Source organism: Littorina saxatilis, linkage group LG1 (assembly GCF_037325665.1).
Source record: "Littorina saxatilis isolate snail1 linkage group LG1, US_GU_Lsax_2.0, whole genome shotgun sequence".
Taxonomy (NCBI): domain Eukaryota; kingdom Metazoa; phylum Mollusca; class Gastropoda; order Littorinimorpha; family Littorinidae; genus Littorina; species Littorina saxatilis.
In genome coordinates, this window is record NC_090245.1 from 88,985,874 (window position 1) to 89,010,117 (window position 24,244).

At 43.8% G+C, this 24,244-nt stretch overlaps 1 protein-coding gene across 3 annotated transcripts in view; it reads left to right on the forward strand.

Moving 5' to 3' along the window:
- LOC138983377 (nuclear receptor subfamily 2 group F member 1-A-like) overlaps nt 1-24,244 on the forward strand; it is a 67,373-nt gene that overhangs the window by 17,216 nt on the left and 25,913 nt on the right. For all 3 annotated transcript variants that reach the window (XM_070356756.1, XM_070356755.1, XM_070356757.1), the window contains one exon: nt 447-977. In XM_070356756.1, the coding sequence (XP_070212857.1) occupies nt 447-977 (531 nt within the window). The remainder of the gene's footprint in view (nt 1-446; nt 978-24,244) is intronic.

The following is a 24,244-nucleotide window of genomic DNA, read 5'->3' on the forward strand; positions in this document are numbered from 1 at the left end:
ACTACCTTGACCCCGATCTACATCGTCTGCCTTCACATTGTCTGTTGGGCTGTGTTTTGCATCTTCATTCGACCTGCGTCTGCCATTCTTAACGCTCCTTGACACCCACGACGACCACCAATGCTATTCTTCGTGTCCATGTCTACCCTTTGGCTTCTTGTCTTCTCAACCACAACCTTGATCTTCCCTGACGACCAACCATCCTTAATGCTCCTTGATTCCTTCAAATGTCCTGACAATTCTTAAACCTGTCTCTAAATTTCCACCAATTCTTTTAAATCTAATTTTCAACCTGAATTTTATTTTAAAAACTAAAATGTTCCTACCATTCTATTCCAAAACTGACCCATCCTACAATTTATAACAAAACACGGAATAATTTACCTCCCACCACTCCTACGTTTTCCCTCCTCTTGTCACACCATCACCACCCACCCACCCAACAGCCGTGCAGCGAGGCCGAATCCCACCGTCGCAGCACCCGTTCCCAGGGCAGATGGCCTTCTCCAACGGCGACCCGCTCAACGGCCACACCTACCTGTCGTCCTACATCTCCATGCTGCTCCGCGCCGAGCCCTACCCCACCTCGCGCTTCGGCAACTGCTCCATGCAGCAGGCCAACATCATGGGCATCGAGAACATCTGCGAGCTGGCCGCCCGCCTGCTCTTCTCTGCCGTGGAGTGGGCCCGCAACATCCCTTTCTTCCCGGACCTGCAGGTGACCGACCAGGTGGCGCTGCTGCGGCTGGGCTGGAGCGAGCTGTTTGTGCTGAACGCCGCGCAGTGCTCCATGCCCTTGCACGTGGCTCCCCTGCTGGCGGCCGCCGGGCTGCACGCTTCACCTATGGCTGCGGAGCGCGTGGTGGCCTTCATGGACCATATCAGGATATTCCAGGAGCAGGTGGAGAAGCTCAAGGTGCTGCACGTGGACTCGGCTGAATACTCCTGTCTCAAGGCCATCGTCCTCTTCAGCACCGGTAAGGGCTTTTGACGATTTATTTGTGTGTGTGTTTGTGTGTCTGCTGTGGGGTGTCGGTCAGTGTGTATGAGAATTGTCTCTCTGTCTCTTCTTGTTGTCCTGTACATTGGTTTCTGCCTTTCAGTCTGTCAGCGGTTTCTTTCAATTTGGGTGTCTTTCTGTCTCTCCTTTTTTTTTGTCTGTATGTCTTTCTGTTTTTGCCTTTCAGCGTTGTTTGTGTGTGTGTGTGTGATGTATCTCATTCAGCATCTCATTGCAGTCACTATTGTCATCACTTTCTTTGTAAGACCTAATAATTCAAACAGCACATTTGTTGCTAATGAATATAGGTATTTAATTACAATCTGTTGTAACACTGGCCACAGCCTACCACGGCCGTCTGTTTTCTTATATTCAGTTCAATTCGGTATACTCAAAAAGTTAAATAAAATGTTGCCTGTTTGAAAAAGTTGAGTATGACATGTATGTCTATCCGAGCGGATACCTTTTGTGGCACCTGTTTAAAAGTGTCACCGCTTGGAGAAGGGCGGTGAAAACTGTACTCTATGCACAATGAATGACATGATAATGAAGCTTTAAACAGGGGGTGGCGTATCAATAATTCTGCAAACAACACAGAACAAAAACCATACTTCAAGGGTCGAACCCAGCAAACAATGAAACAGAGAGAAGATCAAAGGTGTCACTCGAGCTTGCGTAATTATTCAGAGAGAGCAAACGCTTTCAACAGTTCTTCTCCCAACAGCTTTGTTCACACGCAAGGAAACAGCAATAAAATCGATCAGACTTTTGTCACAACTTTTGCCCTGAACATGCACAGGGTCACCCTGTACTTCCTCGCCGCTCAGACAACAATAGATTCTGCTATGAGAGAACAGGCCTAACTCCTTAACTCGGCGCGGGTTGTGGTATTGGGGCATGTGCAGCTATGCCCCAAAAGCCACGCAAAATACAGTGGTGTTTCTGGTACAAGACCTTCGAAAATCTGGTCAAATGAGATTTTAACAGAAAGGGAGCGTTGAAATAAAGGTAAAATTGCTGAGTTTATGAAATAAAGACTGACCAAATGAGGTCATTAATTAGATCGAGGGAGCCTTAAAATTGAGTATCTTAAAAAGAAAACAAGAGTTTTCCCTTTTTTTCACTTTAAATCCATTGCTTGTTGACTTTTTGTTGTTGTTGCAATAAGCACCGGCTTTAAAAGTAGACTTGAAAATGGAAAAGGAAAAAAAAATGTGGGAGAGGAAAAACAGGATTGTGTTGTTCAACCTGTGCCTCAGGTGTCGATAGCCTGTCGAATATGTTATAAAGGCAGTTGTAGAAATGCAATAACTGCTGGTATTTGTTCTCTGAGCTCCTTTCCGGTGCCATGTTTTTTTTTGATACGGTGTTTTTTGTTTTATTTGAGATCCCTTTGATGTGCGTTTAGCTTACATGACTTTGTGTCAAGTTTCTTCGGAGTTGTTATTTTTTATTTGTCATTATTCCCTCCCACTGTTAATCTTCTCTCGGTCAGGTTTGTGTTACCTGTTCTGTTCTGTTGTTGTCGTTGTTGTTTTTAGTTTTTATGTTGTTGTTGTTGTGTCTCTCACTCATCACAACTGAAACATTGCTTTAATTTGATTTCATACTTTTACTCTTTTTTTTACAACTGATGCTAGGTTAGTTGTTATTTTTTTTATTTTTTTTTATCGTCTCTTCAACTGATATTTCTATTCGAGATCGATGCAATTTTGTTTCATTTCTCAGTTCACAATGCAAGCTCCATGCTTTACACTATGTACAACCAGGTCTATCACTGTATAAAGAAGGTTGTAAAATGTATAAAACTGATTGATTTAATACTTTTACATTTTTCTTTTTGTACAACTGACCAAGTACAGAGCATTTTCAGAGGCGAAGCGAAGGGCGGAAATAACTATAGCTTGGGAAGGGGGCGGGGGGCTTTAACGCAGACGACACTGCGATTTTGTCCAATTTAATGTTCGGGCTTCGACACGGTTCAATAAACAACATGTGAATTATCAGGTAATAATAATAATACGTCTTTGGTATCCGCCGTCTGTGCACCTCTTTTGTTCTTTGACATAACCCTGTTTCAAAACAATAAAACGATTCAGTGTATGAGAGCAGACAAAGGAGCAAAGAATATCAAAAAAGACAATGGAAGAATTTAAAAAAAGGCTGTATTAATGATATTGTTTGTCAGTAATTTGGAACATATTAATTTTTTTACATTGTATTGATCTATTTCTAAATGCCAAGAACTATCTGTATTTCTGTTTCTTGTTTATATTTCCCTTATTTGTGACTGCTCAGTTTCTAGTTGTTAGCTTGCAATTTTAAAAACGAATGAATATATGTAACTCATATTGCGCCATGCAGTTAACCAATGCAAATGCATGTGAACACTTTGTTTGTTTAGTTAAAGGTATTGTTCGCCTGTTTATTCACAAGCACCGTCAATATCTGTACGTTGATAGGAACAGAAAGCTGTTGAAACGAAAGCTCAATAGCAAAAGGATAGATATTTTTAACAGACACAAAAACACCACAATGACGGGCACAACTTTCCTGGCACAACTCCCCCACAGCACTGTCAACGAATCGATACATTTATAGTGTGCACGAGCTAGAGAGAGAGAGAAGATTGACAATGCTTGGCCAAGTTCTCAAGTGCTTGTTTAATCGTTGACACAGTGTCCGCAGCCTCTTCACCGCTTATTGCCCACAGATCAACCTTGTCTTTGATAAACTGCAACTGTTTGGCCTCACTCGCTGACCTGGCAATGGCAATATTCTACAATAAAATACGTTTTTACACAAAAACTAAACTAAAAAAATAAGAAAAGTAAAAGTAAAAAAACGTGTTACGGTCAAAGAAAATGTTCATATGAAGCCTTATTGTTTTTTGAGGTACAACATTTACTATAGAAAGATTTTGTTTATAAAGGCTTACAATTTTGGAAGGATTTTTTTCTTTTCTTACCAGACGTTCATGAAGGCGCATTACGAACTTTGTGATTCTGATGGGTTGTGTCCGTATGGTTAATATACGTATATTATGGGCAAATATGCATGGCAAGGCCGTTGGACAGATTTTTCAGTTTGATTATTATTGGATATCTTGCAATGACATTATTGAAACTGGGTATGAGATATGTATCAGTCAAGATATTTTATCAATAATAAAAACATCCTTGAGTCAACGTTCCCTTGAATATTTTTCTTCTTCGTCACACTGCCCATCCTCTTGCATTATAAGTTGTTCTGTTGATCCTTAATTTCCATTCCTGGCTTTGCAGCAAGGTTTCCTTCTCCCCAAGGCAATAACTTTCAACCATAAACAAAAAAATCCCCCCCCCTCCTTGTTCTACCACATGCAATATTACACTCCAGGCCGCATCGTCCCTTGGCGGCAGTTGGCGAGGCAAGGGGAAAGCAAGCGTCCGCAGAGCAGGGTGTTTGACAGAGAAATGGATGAGGCAGGGAAAGAGCCCCTCAGCTGTGAAATGGTCTTCTCGTGTTGGGGCTTCATCCCCCACCATCTTTATTAATTGGCCGGCGAGCCGCCATCATTGTCCCATTGCTTGGCGACAAGGGAGGGGGATGCTTTCTAACCCCTGCTTCCCATTTTCTCTGTCCTCCTTCTCTTCTCGTCTTTTTTTTTCTTTCTTTCCTCCTTCTGTCTATTCTGATGTGGATGTTAAAACACTCAGTCAAATGGCAAATGAATTACCATCGTTGTTCTGCTGCTTAGCGACAAGAGAGAAGGGCTACTTTCTGAACCTTCATTTCCATTTACTCTTCTCTGCTCCCTTCTTCTTCCTCCCTTCTGTCTCCCTTTCTTCTTCCTTTTTATATTTAGTCAAGTTTTGACTAAATATTTTAACATCGAGGGGGAATCGAAACGAGGGTCGTGGTGTATGTGCGTGTGTGTGTGTGTGTGTCTGTGTGTCTGTGTGTGTGTGTGTGTGTAGAGCGATTCAGACTAAACTACTGGACCGATCTTTATGAAATTTGACATGAGAGTTCCTGGGTATGAAATCCCCATACGTTTTTTTCATTTTTTTGATAAATGTCTTTGATGACGTCATATCCGGCTTTTCGTGAAAGTTGAGGCGGCACTGTCACGCCCTCATTTTTCAACCAAATTGGTTGAAATTTTGGTCAAGTAATCTTCGACGAAGCCCGGACTTCGGTATTGCATTTCAGCTTGGTGGCTTAAAAATTAATTAATGACTTTGGTCATTAAAAATCTGAAAATTGTAAAAAAATAAAAAAAAATTTATAAAACGATCCAAATTTACGTTTATCTTATTCTCCATCATTTGCTGATTCCAAAAACATATAAATATGTTATATTCGGATTAAAAACAAGCTCTGAAAATTAAATATATAAAAATTATTATCAAAATTAAATTGTCCAAATCAATTTAAAAACACTTTCATCTTATTCCTTGTCGGTTCCTGATTCCAAAAACATATAGATATGATATGTTTGGATTAAAAACACGCTCAGAAAGTTAAAACAAAGAGAGGTACAGAAAAGCGTGCTATCCTTCTTAGCGCAACTACTACCCCGCTCTTCTTGTCAATTTCACTGCCTTTGCCATGAGCGGTGGACTGACGATGCTACGAGTATACGGTCTTGCTGAAAAATGGCATTGCGTTCCCTTTCATTCTGTGAGTTCGACAGCTACTTGACTAAATATTGTATTTTCGCCTTACGCGACTTGTTTTTCCTTCGTTTTGAGTTTTCTGTCCTTCCATCCATTCATGAATGTTAAAATACTCTGCCATTTGGCCAGCGCAGCAACAAGGTAAAAGGCTACTCTGTTGACTTCTCATTTGACGGCTCTACCACCCACTCCAACCCTTACCCGCCCCCCCCCCCCCCCCCTTTAACCTCCACACTATTTTCTTCTTCCTCTATTCTCTTGTTTCTTTCCTTCGTCCATCCTGAGCTTACTCTCAAAATTTGATTCACACTCTCTCTCGCTTCTTTTCAGTCCTCATCTCTCCTTCCTCCTGTTCGTTCGTCTCTTTGTGTTCTCCTGTCAGCCCATCCATTCTAGCGTGCGTGTTGTTACACACTCTATCAACCTCCGCGAACTGTCAGAAGACTCGAGGAACAGACTATTCGATTAAGGTTATTGCTGATATTTTGATATGCCGAGCTTCGAGCTTTCTTCTGGAATCGGCGGTGCCTTATTTGCGGAGGGTATACCTTGACAGTTTGGGAATACAAAGATCAGAGGAATAATATATCTGTAAAGATGCTGCTAATCCTTTTGGGTTTGGATCACGGGTTCTTGCATTGATATAGTGCTCAGTCTTGTCATGGAAATTTATACTTCAATCAGCCTAATAAAGTGTGGAATAATACAGGTACAGATGTTGCAAGTTTTTTTTATTGTGTGTTTTGCGATCCTGTTAATTGCGTACAACCGCAATAACCGTCACTCGTAGCACTCCTTATGTAAATCAATATTTTGTTTGGAAAAAAAGGGAAGACACAAAAGACGCTTGGTGAAAACACTAGCAATATAACTGTCATGCCGTCATTACAGACAATATAACATCATTGTGTCTTCAGTATCGCTGCGATGATGACGTAAATGGAGCTGTATCACCTTGTTGTGTTGCTTTGTGAGCCAGTGTACCGGGAAAGTGCAGTGGTAAAATAACGAGCTCACTAAATGGTTATTGTGTTTTGAGAGCGTCACAGCTGAAAGAGTCTCTCAACCTGGCTAGCCTAGACTAATTTGATAACCGTCTAATCTGTGTTTCAAAAATCAGAGAGAACGAAAAAAGAAAGAAGAAAAAAAGAAGAAGGCAAAAAACATGCTTAGAATAGACAGTTTGAAAGTCAGGGGTGCCGACGACTGAGCGCAGACGGCAGTTGGAGTTGACTGGGGCGATTGTGAACAGAATTGACACGACGTTTATTTTGAATGAATAGCCGCCGTTCTCTGAATGTAGGTCGCGGCAGGCTTGAAAAGTTTTGATCCGAAGTAAATCCGCCGTAGTCCCGACGGTGTAGGGAGGGAGGGAGGAAGAGAGACAGACAGACAGAGGGAGACGGTGAAGTTTATGACGGGCATATAAGCGCCAAAAGTGAAACATTGCGAATTTGTGTTGTTCTAACGTGTTTTCTTCCTTTCTTTCTCCTTATTTTAATTGAGTCCTTCCTTACTTTTTATATTTAGTCAAGTTTTGACTAAATATTTTAACATCGAGGGGGAATCGAAACGAGGGTCGTGGTGTATGTGCGTGTGTCTGTGTGTCTGTCTGTCTGTGTGTGTAGAGCGATTCAGACTAAACTACTGGACCGATCTTTATGAAATTTGACATGAGAGTTCCTGGGTATGAAATCCCCATACGTTTTTTTCATTTTTTTGATAAATGTCTTTGATGACGTCATATCCGGCTTTTCGTGAAAGTTGAGGCGGCACTGTCACGCCCTCAGTTTTCAACCAAATTGGTTGAAATTTTGGTCAAGTAATCTTCGACGAAGCCCGGACTTCGGTATTCCATTTCAGCTTGGTGGCTTAAAAATTAATTGAATGACTTTGGTCATTAAAAATCTGAAAATTGTAAAAGAAAATAAAAATTTATAAAACGATCCAAATTTACGTTCAGCTTATTCTCCATCATTTTCTGATTCCAAAAACATATTAATATGTTATATTTGGATTAAAAACAAGCTCTGAAAATTAAATATATAAAAATTATTATCAAAATTAAATTGTCAAAATCAATTTAAAAACACTTTCATCTTATTCCTTGTCGGTTCCTGATTCCAAAAACATATAGATATGATATGTTTGGATTAAAAACACGCTCAGAAAGTTAAAACAAAGAGAGGTACAGAAAAGCGTGCTATCCTTCTTAGCGCAACTACTACCCCGCTCTTCTTGTCAATTTCACTGCCTTTGCCATGAGCGGTGGACTGACGATGCTACGAGTATACGGTCTTGCTGAAAAATGGCATTGCGTTCAGTTTAATTCTGTGAGTTCGAGAGCTACTTGACTAAATTGTATTTTCGCCTTACGCGACTTGTTTCTTTCTTCTTTTGTTTAATTTATAGTCACTTAGGAATATTTGTTGTCTTGCGAGACATCTACAATCTCAAAATGACACCATGATCTGTGCAATTCTCACTTTTGGCGTTATTGTGCTGTCATAATAGTTGAATTAGCAGTATCGTTGGGCGGGGAGCTACCGATAAAAGGTGCAGGTCTGAATAATTACCTTTTCTTCCCCGAGAGCAACGTTTCAAAAGAGACCAGCCCTAGCCGACAGCAGGAGTTCTTTTATACATTATTTTCTGACGCTGAGAGGGTAGGGGTAAAGGTCCTAGATTCAAGCTAGGGAGGTCCCAGACTTTTGAAGAAATGAAAGAGAAGGGGGCAGGGCGGACGTAAAACGTCTCTCACACTGACACAACGGGGCGGGATGAATAGACCCAGACTGGAAGGAGGGAGGGGTAAAGGGATGAAGGAAGGGGTGGGAGGGGGTGGTGCACAGATCGAGAACGGAGGGACCGTCCCAGACTGAATATAAGAACATTCTGAGAGGGGACTGAAGTCTGGCAGAAGAGCACACGGTGGTTGAAACTTTTGAGTCTCTACACACACGCACGCACGCACACACACACACACACACACACACACACACACACACACACACACACACACACACACACACACACACACACACACCACGACCCTCGTCTCGATTCCCCCCTCTATGTTAAAACATTTAGTCAAAACTTGACTAAATGTAAAAAGGGTAAGTAAGGCGTTTCTCCATAAGCGGATTTTCTTTGAGGAACACAAGTTGGCACGATCATGTCCCAGAATTGTGCTGGTGGAAATTGAAATACGGGGGGAACAGTAGGTGGGATTGCGAGGGGTACGGCCGGTGAGAGAAAAGGAATATGTAAGAGGGGTCTTCGAGAGGACAAAGAGTGTGAGGAGACATTTCTATAGGGTCTTAGGTCCCGGTCCTCGTAGACCCATCTCCCCTAGCTCACTATAAAGAGGGCTAAGGGCTCACTCAACGCCTGTCTGCTATACAGGTTTTGGGCTGAATGGTCTGAGACTGTAAGGGGCGGTGCTGTCAGAGTGAAAGGGAAAGCTGGAGTTTCTGTCGAGGTGATTCACCTGCATGCCCTCGCTTGCTAGGTCATCATGACCTTGTGTCAGATCGAAACGGATTTTCCAATGGAGATTGTTCGTCTGTGTGTCTGGTTCGATATGCATGTCTGTGTTACGCTCATTTGCATGCCAGTCTGTGTATGTTAGTCGTATACATGTGTATAGATCTACGGGGCAAATATTATCTCCCCACCTGTGACTTTTATCTCACAATGCCACAGCTGTGTTGGCTGGCCTTTGCCTGTGTTCTGTGTTTATATCCCAGGTATTTTTGTCAGCATTGTCTGGGACAGATACATAACCCTACAGCTATGCTTTTCCTGTGTGATGCCATGCGAACTTTAGCATTCAAACATGCGTTAAGGAGAAGACTTTTTGTTTTACAACAGACAAATAAAACTGCCTTGAAACCCGTTCACCCAGCTACAATATCACCCGTATTATAATTTCCTGCACATGTATATTTACCCGCGTAATGGTGTAAACAAACAATAACTGACACAGTGACCGACCTCTTCTCTTAAATATTACAACAACGTATACACGTGTGCATGTTGAGAGGGGGGAAAAAGAACGTGAAAAATAGATGACAGATTTGTCAAATAATCTTTTCTAAGTTGAACTTCTCATGGCAGCATCTAGAAAAAGCCAACGCTGAATAGACGCAGTCGGCAGAACGATTTGTTTAGCATTTGAATCATGCATGCGGACAAGCTTTTTTTCTGCTGCGCTCAGGTGTTGTGAAGAAGCATTCTTAAAGCCCGCCTTTAGAGCTGCAATGAGGCGAGTGATCATTAACCCTTTTGTGACACGGTGAACAGTGTCAAAAGCTCACAGGGCGGAAGTCACAATGGTTGCAGCAGAACAGCGACGTCTTTAATCCTTAAAGTAAAGTTCGCATGGACGATTTACCCTCATGCAGTCTTCCGTGGTACGATATTTGTCGCGGTACAGAATCGTTGGATAGTTGTCACACTCGTAAGAGATTAAATTAGTTGGGTACTTGTCAACCGATTTCTTCCGCCTAGAACGGGGAGGCATAGCAAAGTGGGCCAATACAAGAGCGCCAACTTATCTAGATCAATATAACCCTCAGCCAGAGAGGGCGGTAAGAAAAATCGCCTTAAAATTACTGCGAAGTTGAACAGTACTCAACTGTGGTTTGACCGGCACGGGTGGCCAAGTGGTAAGGCGTCCGCCTCGTGATCGGGAGGTCGTGGGTTCGGACTTTAAAATTGGCAATCTGGCATTATGGGGTTAGTGCTAGGACTGGTTGGTCCGGTGTCAGAATAATGTGACTGGGTGAGACATGAATCCTGTGCTGCGACTTCTGTCTTGTGTGTGGCGCACGTTATATGTCAAAGCAGCACCGCCCTGATATGGCCCTTCGTGGTCGGCTGGGCGTTAAGCAAACAAACAAACAAACAAACTGGGGTTTGGAGTGGGAAATTGAACGGACTACCATTCATGCACATGGACAATTCTGGGCGAGTTTACTTCGTTAACTTTTTACCGGCTTCTGGTTTACTAAATGATATTATTGTCAGATCACACACTAAAGTCGGTTTAAAAATTGAATGAAAATCGTCCATGTGAACAGTCCTTTAGGCCCAACAAGTTGCAGACCCCTGCAAAGAACAGGCGTTGTGCAATGAGCCATGGCGCTCTCCTCGGCAGCCACGACCACCGCCCCGCTGTCAGGATAATCTCGTTTACCAGTCATGACATCCCCAGCGCTTTTGTCTGATCGATAAGTTATTTATACAGGATGCCATGGGACGAATGAAATTCACTTCAGGAGCTCAAGAGCTTGCTAATTTATTTTTGTAATCCAGCGACTGAACAAACTGCGTTGATACAGCCTGTTGTGGTAGCGAGGCTGGTTTGTTTCATGGTGGACTTCGGGGTGTTCCACAGTGTTGTTGTCCTTGGTACCATTATCATCATCATTCTGCAAAAAGAAAGCTAAAAATGAACTTACAGCTTGCAGTGTCAGAAAGCAGTCTATTTTCCATTGGCATAAAACAGTTGGGATTCAGTAGGGGAATAGATGCAGCATTGCTCAGACAAAGGCTCATGTCCGTCACTGTCTTATCCCATGAGTCATCACAGATTGAAAAGTAGTCCGAATTAAAGAGTCGCCAGCGTTTGTGAAACAGAAGGGTAATGTTACTCAGCAACGTTATGTCTTCTAATGCAGGATGGAGGAGTGGTGGATGTATTGAGGGGGCGGGGGGGGGGGGGGAGAGGAGTAAGGCTGAAAAAAATTACAAGTTCCGCAGCGATCTGGGCTTGGGAGCTGGGTTGATTGTGATTGGTTAAAAAAAAATCACGGAATGCAGACGTCTGTTGCTAATTACTAGTTGAGGAGACAGCAGTTCGAATTTCACTTGGTGCAGCTAAAAGAGAGAGAGAGAGAGAGAGAGAGAGAGACAGAGAGAGAGAGAGAGAGACAGAGAGAGAGACAGAGAGAGATGCCTTATTGCAAAAAGAACAAAAAGAACAAAAAGAGCTAGTCCAGGGATTGCGCCAAAGTCAGCCACTCAGGACTCTCAGGAGCGGGTCAGGCCAAGTCACGGACGAAGCCGAGAGAAGTCAAAAGTCGGAGGAGAGGCTGAAGGCACACAGGTCTGCCCCCTCCACGGGGCCACGGAGACTCCTGGGACTCAAAGGCTTTCCCACGGCAAACACTGTCCAATTTGGAGCGGCTCAGGTCCCCCCAGGTCCCTGGCTTGAGGTCCCCTTTGAGGTGGATCCAGGAGATAAATCATTAGGGCCAAATCCGCCTGCCGCCCAAACAGCCCGTGTATGTCCTGTGGCACCTTCCCCCTGTCCCCGGGACGGCAGGCAAAGGAGGCTGTCCACACACTTGCCGGGATTGCGAGGGGTTGGCGAAACAACAAGGCAGCGGCGGGTTAAGCCCGCGCACACAGCGCAGCGAGTGCCTCTGTTGGCCCTCGGCAAACGCTGGCGTTTTGAAAATCATTTGCCCAAGTGAACAAGTCAACGTGCAAACACTGACTGGAGCGGCCACCACTTCTCTTTACCTTCACCTGAGTTTTTTTTTCCTTCCTTCTTTATTATTGTCCTTCCTTCTTTATTTTTTCCTTTGGGTGGTGGGTTGGGCGCTGAGGGAAGGCGATGGCTAATTAGATTCTTCACGGGAAATACCTGAATCTCCAGGTGATACAGCTGGTAAGACTGAATATACACGCCTTACACTTCCGTTTCCATTGCTTTGCTTCAGAATGCGGTGCAACGTTATGAATGTAATGAATCCAATGTAAACTGCTTGAAGTAATTTGCCTTCTTGTAAGTTTGGTACAGAATAATCAGCACTATGTTCTTATGTCGATTCGTATGACCATGCTTGGAACCATTTTACGCTTATTCTACAGGAGCTGGTATATCATATTATATGTCTCATGCTTTGACACATTTTCGGTGTTTGCTTTGGGCTTTGTTAGGTCGAGGACTTGTGTCTGAACAAATCTCATGATCTGCCCAAGAGCTATTCTCGAATTAGGCCAGATGCTTTTGAGGATGTTGACACATTTTTCATTGTTTGCCGTGTGCCTCGCTGAATCCAAGACTCGTCCTTCCTTTAAAATAAATCTCTGCACCTTCCCGAAATATTTCAAAGGATTTTGACACATTTTTTGTTACTTGCTTCAGGCATAGTTGAGTCCAGGTCTTGGTTATTTCTGTTTAAAAAAATCCTTTCACCTGTTCAAAAATTATTCCCGAGTTAGGTCAGAAATCTGTACTGCCCACCAGAAGTTATGTCCTCTCAATCATCTGTCAGGCATATTTTTGTTTCTCTGGGTTTTTTATGCAACGTAAGGACAATTTCTCCACCTGTTCAACAAATATTCCAATTTCTCAATCTGGTTCGAAAATGTCCCCAAGTATGGCCAGAAGTTTGAACTGCTCACCGGAAGTAACCTCACTTTCCTCTTCTGTCAGTCGTTCACCTTTTTTTCTTGAGATCAGAGCAGCAACCTGTTCCTCTGCACGGTTCTACCGTTCTTAAACGCGACCTTGCGCACCATGTGAAAGTCCTTGGCCACGACAGTCACTTGATGTTCTGCCACCTTTTCATTGATTCCCTTCGATTCGATGCATATCACTTTCGCAATTCTCCGTCCATGGTCGTGGCCGTGATTTGCTCTTCTTGGTCTTCACGTTATTGTCTATTCTCTCATTCTCATCTCATGGTCAAATGTGGCACTTGCTCCTCTTTCTTCATTTGTTCCTCCCTTCGTTAATTCAGCCAGTGCTACCTTGTCCTTTCACCTCGCCATTCTTGCTGCCTCCGCCATCCTTTCAGAGAAGAAATTCTCCCATTCTCACTTCATGGTCAAGCAGGGCACTTGCTCCTCTTTCTCCATTTGTTTTTTGATTGCATCATTCATTCATTCATCCAGCCAGTGCCAACTCGTCCTTTTACCTCGCCATTCTTGCTGCCCCAGCCATCCATTCAGTGGAGACCGACCTGCCCGAGAAGCGGCGTGCTGGAGGACAAGCCACTTGTTCTTTCGCACCTTCCTGCCATTCTATACCATTCCTCAAAGGCGGGCACACATGTTTCGGAGGCTGGTGGAACTATCGAGGTGGTGGGGGAGGGGAATGGGGGAGAAGAAGGGGGAGGGGGTGTTGGGGGTGGGGAGAGAGAGAGAGTCCCAGGCTGTTGAGATGACGGGGCAGAGAGAGAGAGAGAGAGAGAGAGAGAGAGAGAGAGAGAGAGAGAGACAGACAGACAGACAGACAGACAGACAGACAGACAGACAGACAGACAGACAGAGAGAAAGAAAGAAAGACAGACAGAAAGAGAGAGAGAAAGAGAGAGAAAGAGAGAGAGAGAGAGAGACACACACACACACACACACACACACACACACACACACACACACACACACACACACACTCCCACACACACGAACACAACTATAGAGCGCTCTTCTCAAGCCTCTCAGGCTTGCTCTAAGAACTCGGGGGTACATTTGTCGCGCGGTGGAAGACGGGCAGGCCGGGACATTTGTCGCTGGGAGCCGGGACATTTGTCGGTCCACTGGGCGCGTGAGCGGCGCGAGTGTCAATGTTTCCATGATCGTGACACGGGCTGTTTGTCGCCTGGGGGTGACTCGCTGCCTGCCTTCCTGGCGGACACACGCCACGCACGCCACGGGGGTCCGAGGGCTTGAAGGTCCTGGGGGGTCGGGGCGCGCAGGGCACACAGGGCACACATCCCCGGGGCACGTCCAGCCCCAGACCTCACGTTCGCCCCGTGGGGGCCAGGAGCCGTGCACCTGCAGGGGCCCGGGAAACACGCCGTGCACCCCGCCGCTCACAACACGTCCACAAACATCACCCTCCTCTGTGTCTCCCTTTTCTGCTGTGCTGTGCGTCGTCTTCAGCCTCTGTCCCTCATCTTGTACTGCTACCGCTATTCTTCTTCTTCTTCTTCTTCTTGTTCTTCTTCTTCTTGTTCTTGTTATTCTTGTTCGGTTTTTTTTCTTCCGCTTCTTATTCTTGTTCTTGTTGTTCTGGTGGTTCTTGTTCTTTTTCATCATCTTCTTCTTCTAAACACTTTATTTGGTTTAATTCTTAGTCGCTCCTGTTTGTCTCGTCTCTTCGTCGTGCTTATCTATCTAGACGTTATCTCCCTTCGTCTCATCACCTCTTCTCCTTCTTACCCTCTAAGTCTTAATCAAATTGATTTGTGTTTTGTTTTTCTTTGACGTCCTCCCTTCTTCATTGCCTCATTCCTGCTTCCTTTCTCTCTCTTCTTCTTCAGCTTGCATTGGCCCTATTTGTTGCTGTCCTCTTCTTCTTCAGCTTGGATTGGCCCTATTTGTTGCCGTCCTCTTCTTCTTCAGCTTGGATTGGCCCTATTTGTGGCCGTCCTCTTCTTCTTCAGCTTGGATTGGCCCTGTTTGTTGCCGTTCTCTTCTTCTTCAGCTTGGATTGGCCCTATTTGTTGCCGTTCTCTTCTTCTTCAGCTTGGATTGGCCCTATTTGTTGCCGTCCTCTTCTTCTTCAGCTTGGATTGCATATTGGCCCTATTTGTTGCCATTCTCTTCTTCTTCAGCTTGGATTGGCCCTATTTGTTGCCGTTCTCTTCTTCTTCAGCTTGGATTGGCCCTATTTGTTGCCGTCCACTTCTTCTTCAGCTTGGATTGGCCCTATTTGTTGCCATTCTCTTCTTCTTCAGCTTGGATTGGGCCTATTTGTTGCCGTTCTCTTCTTCTTCAGCTTGGATTGGCCCTATTTGTTGCCGTCCTCTTCTTCAGCTTGGATTGGCCCTATTTGTTGCCGTCCTCTTCTTCTTCTCCCTCCTCTTCTTTACCTGGGCCTGGCTTACCTGTCTTTTGCACCTTCTCGTTGCTCCTTTTTCTCCCGTCTTGACGGTCGTTGGCGACGATTACGCTGCTCGTTAGAATATTGTTGAGGTGCAGTGGAGAGAGAGTGAGAAACCAGGAGAAGGAGATAGGTGGGGGGGGGGGGAGTTGGGGGGGGGGGGGGGGATTTTACTTACGTCCGAGCAGGATTGGCAAACAGGTGACAGGAGGATGGCGTGACGTCCTGTCTAGGTCGGGGTTACGTCGTCATTTACGTTGTTTAACTAGTGGAAAACGTGTAGGCGGGGACATGAGGCTGAAAGAGGACCAGGCTATTAAGGTTAGAGAGACAAACGGACGTTTTTTTTCTTTCATTAGCAGTTTTTTCCCCCTGTCATTAGCAGTAAGGTTTCATTGCAGATTTTAATGAGTTTATTGCTGGTTTTAACCAGTGACAAATGATAACTTTGCTTTGCAGATTACTAACAAATGCATAGTGTTTGGAAACAAATGTTAAATTGTATCTTCCCTCCCTGGGACCACAGTTATAGTTCTTTGCAGGGTTACTGAAAGCTTTGTTTTGTTCCCGAGTGGGGTCAAAGGTGTAAGGATGCTTGACCTGCAGAGGTCATCGTCAGCAGCAATTGTCCATTGTGTCCACACCCTGTGTCTGGCTTGTTGACCAGTTCACAGCTTCTCGTGTCAGTCTCTTGGTGTTAATCCAATATCGCGCTTCTCCCACACCCATGTCAACAGCACATATCTGTCACCTCAAGTTTTGCTTGAGTGTAAATACGACTCTTGTTAGGGGGATTACACGTGGTATTTGCGCTGATGATAAAGGTGACGGAATCCCCCCCCCCCCCCCCCCCCCTCATCCCTATTTTAGAAACAAACTGTCCTAGCAGTTTTTATCATCTCCTATAAGAACAAATGTTTTTTCCAGTCGATTGATGGACTGACACGTTCAAAATCCGGAGAGGGAAATATTAGCTTAGTATCAATACTGCGAGAAGAAGCATAATGACATTGAATAAAGGGTGATACAGTATTATTAGAATATACAGCAATTTCAAAACAGACCACAAGTTATCAATGCCGCAATGGGATAAGCAGCTCTTTACAGAATTAGAAGCAGGTCGAAAAAATACAACTATTTAGAACCATCCGACTGATTTAAACAGCAAGACTCCTCACTTCATCCGATACGGAGAACTTCCTCAAGGTTTCTTTTGTGCCTTCCTCTCCGCCTTTCCTGTCCTTACCTCCCCACCAATTAATCCTCTCTCCCCATTATTTGTTCTTGAGCGAGTAAACCTGTCGCCTTTCCACCAACACTATCGGAGGGACAAAGTATCGCATGCCTCCACCCTCCTCTCTCCTCCCAACCCCACACAAACGACGTGTGTCGCGCTCTGTATCCCGTTTCACACTCGCTATCAGACTTGCTGGGAGAGCGGTGGTTTAGCGGAGCTGCCTCCCCAAGTATCTGCCTACGCCAAAACAAAACCCTAGCGGTGTTCAAATAACCGGCAAGCAGCTAGAGCGGGGGCTATCTGCTTTGATAAACTTTAGCCCTGGACACCTTCACGAGTGTCAGGGAAGAAAGATACAGAAATGTTTTGCTACAAAAGAAATTCATTCTGCCAGACACGCCGGGAAGATAAGGGAGACAATTCCCACCGACAAAGTGCGCCGCTTCAAAGGGGAGGGGAGATAATGAGCTGCTTCGCATTTTGGGAATGAACTTTTCCAAAGCTTTTATATCACAGAAAATGCGATGAAGGAAAACGTGTTCAGTGAGGAAGGTATTTAGGCACAGGTACTTTTACGACACAAGTAAGACACGTGTGTGTGTGTGTGTGGTTTTTTTATTCATGGCATCCTCCGGGATTTTAGACAATATCTAATCAAACATAAGTTTATTTAGCTTTTTAATTTTCCCAGTTATGTTCCTTTTATCTCTTTTAGTACCTTTGATCCTTTGTGAAAAAAAGCTGGCACTTGCAAAACTCGGTCAGTCTGAAACTAGCGAAAAAACGAAAGCATGTAAAAGCGTGTTTAATCAGCGCAATCGATTCGTTCATCTTTTTTTTCTCATTTTCTGATCACAATCGTTTAAAATGAAAATACAGTACATGTATACATAATTCCATCTCGCTCATTCTGCCGATTTTAAACAATTTTCACAAATAAATCTTAAACAAATACAAATTTGGAAACTCTTAAAATTGCAAGCAGGAATCCTAGTTTCTAATTTCATTTTGTTTTCCTCTCAGAATATCCTAACAGTGTTAATTTACAAAGTTGCACTGGCGTTGTCTTGTCGCAATTTTTACTATGAAAAATGACACACGATCTGAATAGCCCTGCGCGGGGTTTTGTTTAATTAGTGCAAGTTGATTTTCTTGTAACACGAGAACTAGATGAGAGGTTAAAACTGAGCACAGAAATGGGAACGAATGCTACGTTTTTATATTAATTTCTTTGTCAAGATCAACACAGCTTTTACATATCTTGGACAGTAAGAAAGATGCGTTTCCGTTGTTGCAAAAGACGTTATGATTTCTGTGACGAAGTCGAAGACAGTTTGGCTGACATATTTTATTCGGGAAACTTAGGGCGACATGTAATACAACAGAGTCAGTTGGGAGTACACAACAGGTTTAATGCTTATGAACACAGTTTCAACATAACAACATATAGACATTGACAACTATGTCTAGTTTTTCGTCAGTCTTTTTCTTCTGTTAATAGTTGTTGTCATTGTGTGTCTAGTTTTCTCCATTCTTTTGCTGTGACACGTGCAGAAAGTCAACGTCCGATTCAAACAATCCCATAATAACTGGTAGGACTTACGCTGTCCACATTTACAACAACGGTAATATACACCACATAATGCAGGTGCCCCGTAACATGGTACGAACGTGACTCCGACTGGTGAAATAGGTCCGACACTGTCTGGCCTTAAAACAATTTCGTGTATTTACCCCCTTTGACAAATTGTTTCCGCAATAGAAAGCTGTTGACACGAACCTCAGAAACAGAATTTGGCTAAACACCGACACGGATCCTATTTTAGTCATGCGCTTCGGCACCGCTCGGCATTTTCCGGCAAGGGTTGGGGGTGTCACAGTGGTGGGCAGGCAGGTGGCCTTTGCGCAGTCGCGGGCGGGAGTGAGTTGCAGCACTACTTCCGGTGTCGCGTGTTGCGAGGGAAAGGTCAAATGGGTCATTACCTGCGCAACGAGCGGGCGTCCTGTTGATGCAAAGTGAGGTCCTGAGGCCCCTACACTGTCACCTCGTCGCCGCCACACACACACGCCACCACATTTTTAACAAGTTTCAAAAAACAACCCCCCCCCCCCCCCCCCCCCCCCGTAAAAGAAAAAGTTAGAGGATGGTGTGGTGGTCGACGGGTTACGACATTTTTAGTTTGTGCTTGAAGTACAAAGTAGCTATATGTGATTGAAATTCTTATTTTTTCTGTATCAGGTTTGTGCTTGAACTACGAAGATAGTTGTAAATAAGATTCTTCCTAATTTTTCTGCAACGAAGTGTTTACTATTCCTCTTATTCATTTGAATTTTTTTTAAGGCGGAGAGTAACGAACAGGTAGTGTGAGTGGGTGGCTTGTATTCAAATCTTCTTGATAATTCGAGTATTTTGAAAGTCTTGAATATCATCTTTCTCGCTCATTACCAAAGGGAATTTGCCTTAAATTTTGATACGTTATGCCTCAGACTTCCAGAATTGCTCTTCGTCTGTTCTCTACTGTTATGTTTGTTTATTTCTCTGTCAAAGTCTATGCGATACATTTTGTACATTTTTGACGTAGAGGTTGCCAACGTGTACTGGTAGCTGAGGTGTCTACAGCAGTGCGTTTGATGTAATCTTGCTGCGGTCTTTTGAACTGAAACAAAAAATCTGCAAAATTACGAGGTATCGTAGGGCGGCAAGTCATTCGAATTGAATAAACCTCCCAGGTTGCATTATAGCTACGAGTTTTTCGATGCAAGAAAAAAGACCTGCAAACAAGCCACTACAAATTCGTGTCAGCAGAGATGAATGTCGTCCCATGCTGATGTGTCAGCAGCCGCCCCGTCCGGGTGAAGATTAATTCCTTCATTGTCTTTGTCAGCAACAACCATTTTGTGTAGTTCCTGTGAAACGCGGGTGATATGCCCAAGGGATTTATGGGTCAGACATGCGCAGTGGTGATGACACAAAGACATGCGCACTGAGTTTGACCCTGGGATAAGGTCATCGCCGCGGGGCTCTGACAGCATTAATCGGATTGCACCACTATTATTTGTGCTTGGAGTTTACAGTATGATGATGCAGTGAATGATGATTCATGATACCTCGATGTTTGTAGGTTGATAGCTTCGCAAAAGAAAACAAAAAATCGGATGAATGGCGAGGTGACATTGTCTGCATGGTTTTACGTTCCCGTTGACCTTAATTGTTTGTCGCTCACCCCCCGCGGGTCGGGGGGAAGAATTTACCCGATGCTCCCCAGCATGTCGTAAGAGGCGACTAACGGATTCTGTTTCTCCTTTTACCCTTGTTAATTAAGTGTTTCTTGTATAGAATATAGTCAATGTTTGAAAAGATTTTAGTCAAGCAGTATGTAAGAAATGTTAAGTCCTTTGTACTGGAAACTTGCATTCTCCCAGTAAGGTCATATATTGTACTACGTTGCAAGCCCCTGGAGCAATTTTTTTTATTAGTGCTTTTGTGAACAAGAAACAATTAACAAGTGGCTCTATCCCATCTTCCCCCCTTTCCCCATCGCGATATAACCTTCGTGGTTGAAAACGACGTTAAACACCAAATAAAGTAAAGAAAGTAAAGTTTGTCGCTTAGAGTCATCTGTCATGAATTTCTTTTGATTGTCTATTTTTGAAGGGAGGAGGGGAGTTGATAAGGGAACCATTGGGAAGAAATGCACCACGGTACATATTTCTTCTTCTTCTTCTTCTGTGTTCGTGGGCTGAAACTCCCACGTTCACTCGTGTTTTTTGCACGAGTGGAATTTTACGTGAATGACCGTTTTTTACCCCGCCATTTAGGCAGTCATACGCCGTTTTCGGAGGAAGCATGCTGGGTATTTTCGTGTTTCTATAACCCACCGAACCCTGACATGGATTACAGGATCTTTTTCGTGCGCACTTGGTCTTGTGCTTGCGTGTACACACGGGGGTGTTCAGACACCGAGGAGAGTCTGCACACAAAGTTGACTCTGAGAAAAATAAATCTCTCGCCGAACGTGGGGACGAACTCACGCTGACAGCGGCATACTGGATACAAATCCAGCGCGCTACCGACTGAGCTACATCCCCGCCCCGTACATATTAATCTATGGGTTTTTGTCTTCTCCCATCTTTGTTTGTTCACCCCACCCTCACAATTTCGACTGTGCAATATAGAGAACACACACTCACACACACGGGAACACACGCGGGCGCACACACACACACACACACACACACACACACACACACACACACACACACACACAAACGCACACGCACTCTAACATCTCCAACCAAACCTGCAATGTTTATTTAAAACAGAAAGAAAGCGACACCCCAACAAGAGAAGGAAAAGTGACAATACATTTTTTCATGCAAATCAGCCTGACCCCTGACACCGGAACGAGAAAGAGCGTGAGGGTGAATACAGTTCATCTCAGTATGGCTGGCCGTTGTCGCCACTCGGAGCACGGAAAGACGATTTGAAAAGAGCAGGCCGCGTCTCGGGTTACTTACTTTTGCTACTTTCATTTCCTACATAGACAGGCGGGAATAAATTACCTCTCTCTTGCAGGTACAGGTTCTTCGCGCCTCAACCCTCTCCTGACACTGAGCTGGGTAACAAGACAGCTGATTGGGTTTGGAGTGGGGGATAGGGATGCCAGAAAAGAGAAGAAGAAGAAAATGTACAAGTGAGCATGGGGGGTGGGGGGAGAGAGAGAGAGAGGGGGTAGGGAGAGAGATGAGAGAGAGAGAGAGAGAGAGGGGTGGAGAGGGAGGGGGGTGGGGTCGTGAGATAAGAAAAAAGTTAAGAGGGAGACTCTCTTTTTTCTCTTTAATGCTTATAAGTTACCTGAAACGAACAGATGTTAACAAGTATAAACAAACGACTTTAAAAATATTATTTCAAAGTTGAAACCGTTCTTGAAAGTTTCACTTGGTAGAGCGAAGCCAATCACTGGTTTTGATTCCAGATCCCCTTCACGTTGAACGATAGCCTTAGCTACGGTCACTGTTGCTGTACAATCTCTTCTTCTTGGTTTAAACGAGTATTTTCCATAGCACATTACTGCATATATATACATCACATGTAATGGTAACAATGGTGCACGGCAAGCTAAGCTTATTTTCTCATGCGAGGATGTACAGTATGCATGTAACATCAAAATCGTTGAGTATTGACCATCTGAAGGTCAGGAAACTTCAGTGTGATCTTCACATTCGGAACGGAACAAAGGTAGACAGCCTCTTCAAGCCTTTCTATCCCGCATACTTATTCCCATGTATCCACCCTACTCCGCTTCTCATTTAACTCCTACCCCCCCCCCCCCCCCTCCAAGGAGGAAAGAAAGTTTCAGCTCCATTAGCAGAGGAAGCGAGGTGTGGAAAGCTTGGCAACATTGCGCAGTAAGGTCACCCATCTGTTGGCCCCGTGACCTTAATCTTGCACCCTGCTTTTTTACTGTGTGCTTCGTATTGTTGCGTTCTTGGCTTTGTGGCGGCGGTGATGGTGGGATTGTGGCGGTGGTGGTGGTGATAATGACGATGATGATAATGACGACGACTACGATGATGCTGTGGTATAGCAGTGTTGAGGTTTATACTGTGGGTTTTTTTAAACTTAGATTGAGCACTGATCAGTGGTACACGATCGTTGTCTTGTGGACTGTCTTCTGGCCATCATCATTTTATGTTGCTGCCCTCTCTGGCTTCCCAGAGCTGGTATCCTTTAGAATCCGTAGTATTTTTCTGTAGCTTTTAAGTCCAATGCCACCGAGCTTCCTGTCACGAGATCGTTTGTTACCGGCAAAAACAATTTCTTTGGCAAGAATCAAAGTGTTAGCCCTTTGAATTCAATACCGCTTTTAAGTGACTTACGAAAATTACAAGTCCTTATACTGCCAAACCTACTCAAATTCTCCCAGAAAAGTGGGGATACCATTCTCGAAACTGCGAGAAACACGAGTAACTCTAAATCACTGTATGTTCAAGAGCACCCACACAGTTTGACTGAAAGGAAAGGATATCGGAAGCCACATCGGAATCGCAGGGTTTCACTCGCTTTTAGGCGATCGGAAGCGAGGAGTTTTTAACGATACACGAAACCTTTGCCCTGTTGCGCTGTTGGAGTTATAGCGGTATAATTCACACCGATCTTGATGGAAGCAAATAAGTTTGTTGTAGTGTCTGAGAAGTTTGTACTAGCATCGAACGTCAAAGTCTTTAAAGTATCGACTATCTTGGGGTCTTCAAAATTCGACTTCAGGAGACTGACACGAGAGAAAACTTACTGCTGAAGTTAAAATAATGAAGAAACTTCGGATTGCAATTTCGTACGGTAGTTTTTGTAAATATATATTTATATTGTGTGTGTGTGTGTGTGTGTGTGTGTGTGTGTGTCTGTCTGTCTGTCTGTCTGTCTGTGTGTGTGTGTATCTGTGTGTGTCTGTGTGTGTGTGTCTGTTGTCTGTCTGTGTGTGTCTGTTGTCTGTCTGTCTCAGTGTCTGTTTGCCTGTCTGTCTGTCTTGTCTTGTCTTGTCTTGTCTTGTCTTGTCTTGTCTTGTATGTCTGTCTGTCTTGTTTGTCTGTCTGTCTGTCTGTGTGAATCTATGCAATGATTATTTCTAACAGATTCTCACCCACCGAACGTCGTTGATGCTTCCACCTTTCCCTTCCTGCCTTTATTTATTTAATCTTCTCTTTGTCTAATATTTTAGTCAGGGATTATGCACAGCTGTTTTGTAAATATCGTTGTCATTTGACCTTGCAGCTGTTACCTACTCTTTTGAAGATTCACAGGTAGAAATAGTAATCAGTAACTTGTTTAAACCTCTGTTCCAGCTTTGCACAGCCCTTTTTTCGTATCCTGAAGGACCTGTTCAATTTGTCTTTCTAGTTGACAGCTGTGTTTGACCGTAACACCATTGCCTGTCATTATGAAAATCACTATTCCGCAAGTAGCAGCAACAGCAGAAAAATAAAAGTCGTGGGTCCTCTTCCTGCATGTTCCCTAATGTTGCTTTGTGCCGATGGTTTAGGTCGGTACGTGTTAGTGATAAATGGCCAACAGCAAACTTCTGTTTTGTTCATGTTGCTGGTTTTATGCAGAATGTAAGTGCGAGGGTTAGAAATGTGAAATGCGTAACTAATGCTTGTATATATATATATATATATATGTTCCTGGTTGTCACTTGTGAAAAATAACCAGTTCCTGGTTATCGTATAACATAATCGTATAACATAATCGTATAACATAATCGTATAACATAATCGTATAACATAATCGTATAACATAATCGTATAACAGGATGTGTGCATAAACGAAGGCACATGATGGTGCTAGCGTTTAGTGAGAAATGTGCAATAACTATAACTCTTCCTTGTAATGTCTGTGTCGCTGGTTATGTGCAGAATGAAGTGCGTGATAGTGCGCGCAGTTAGAAATGTGCAACAGCTCTCTCCTCTTAGCTAACTCATCCGTGTTCATGTCGCAGGTTGTG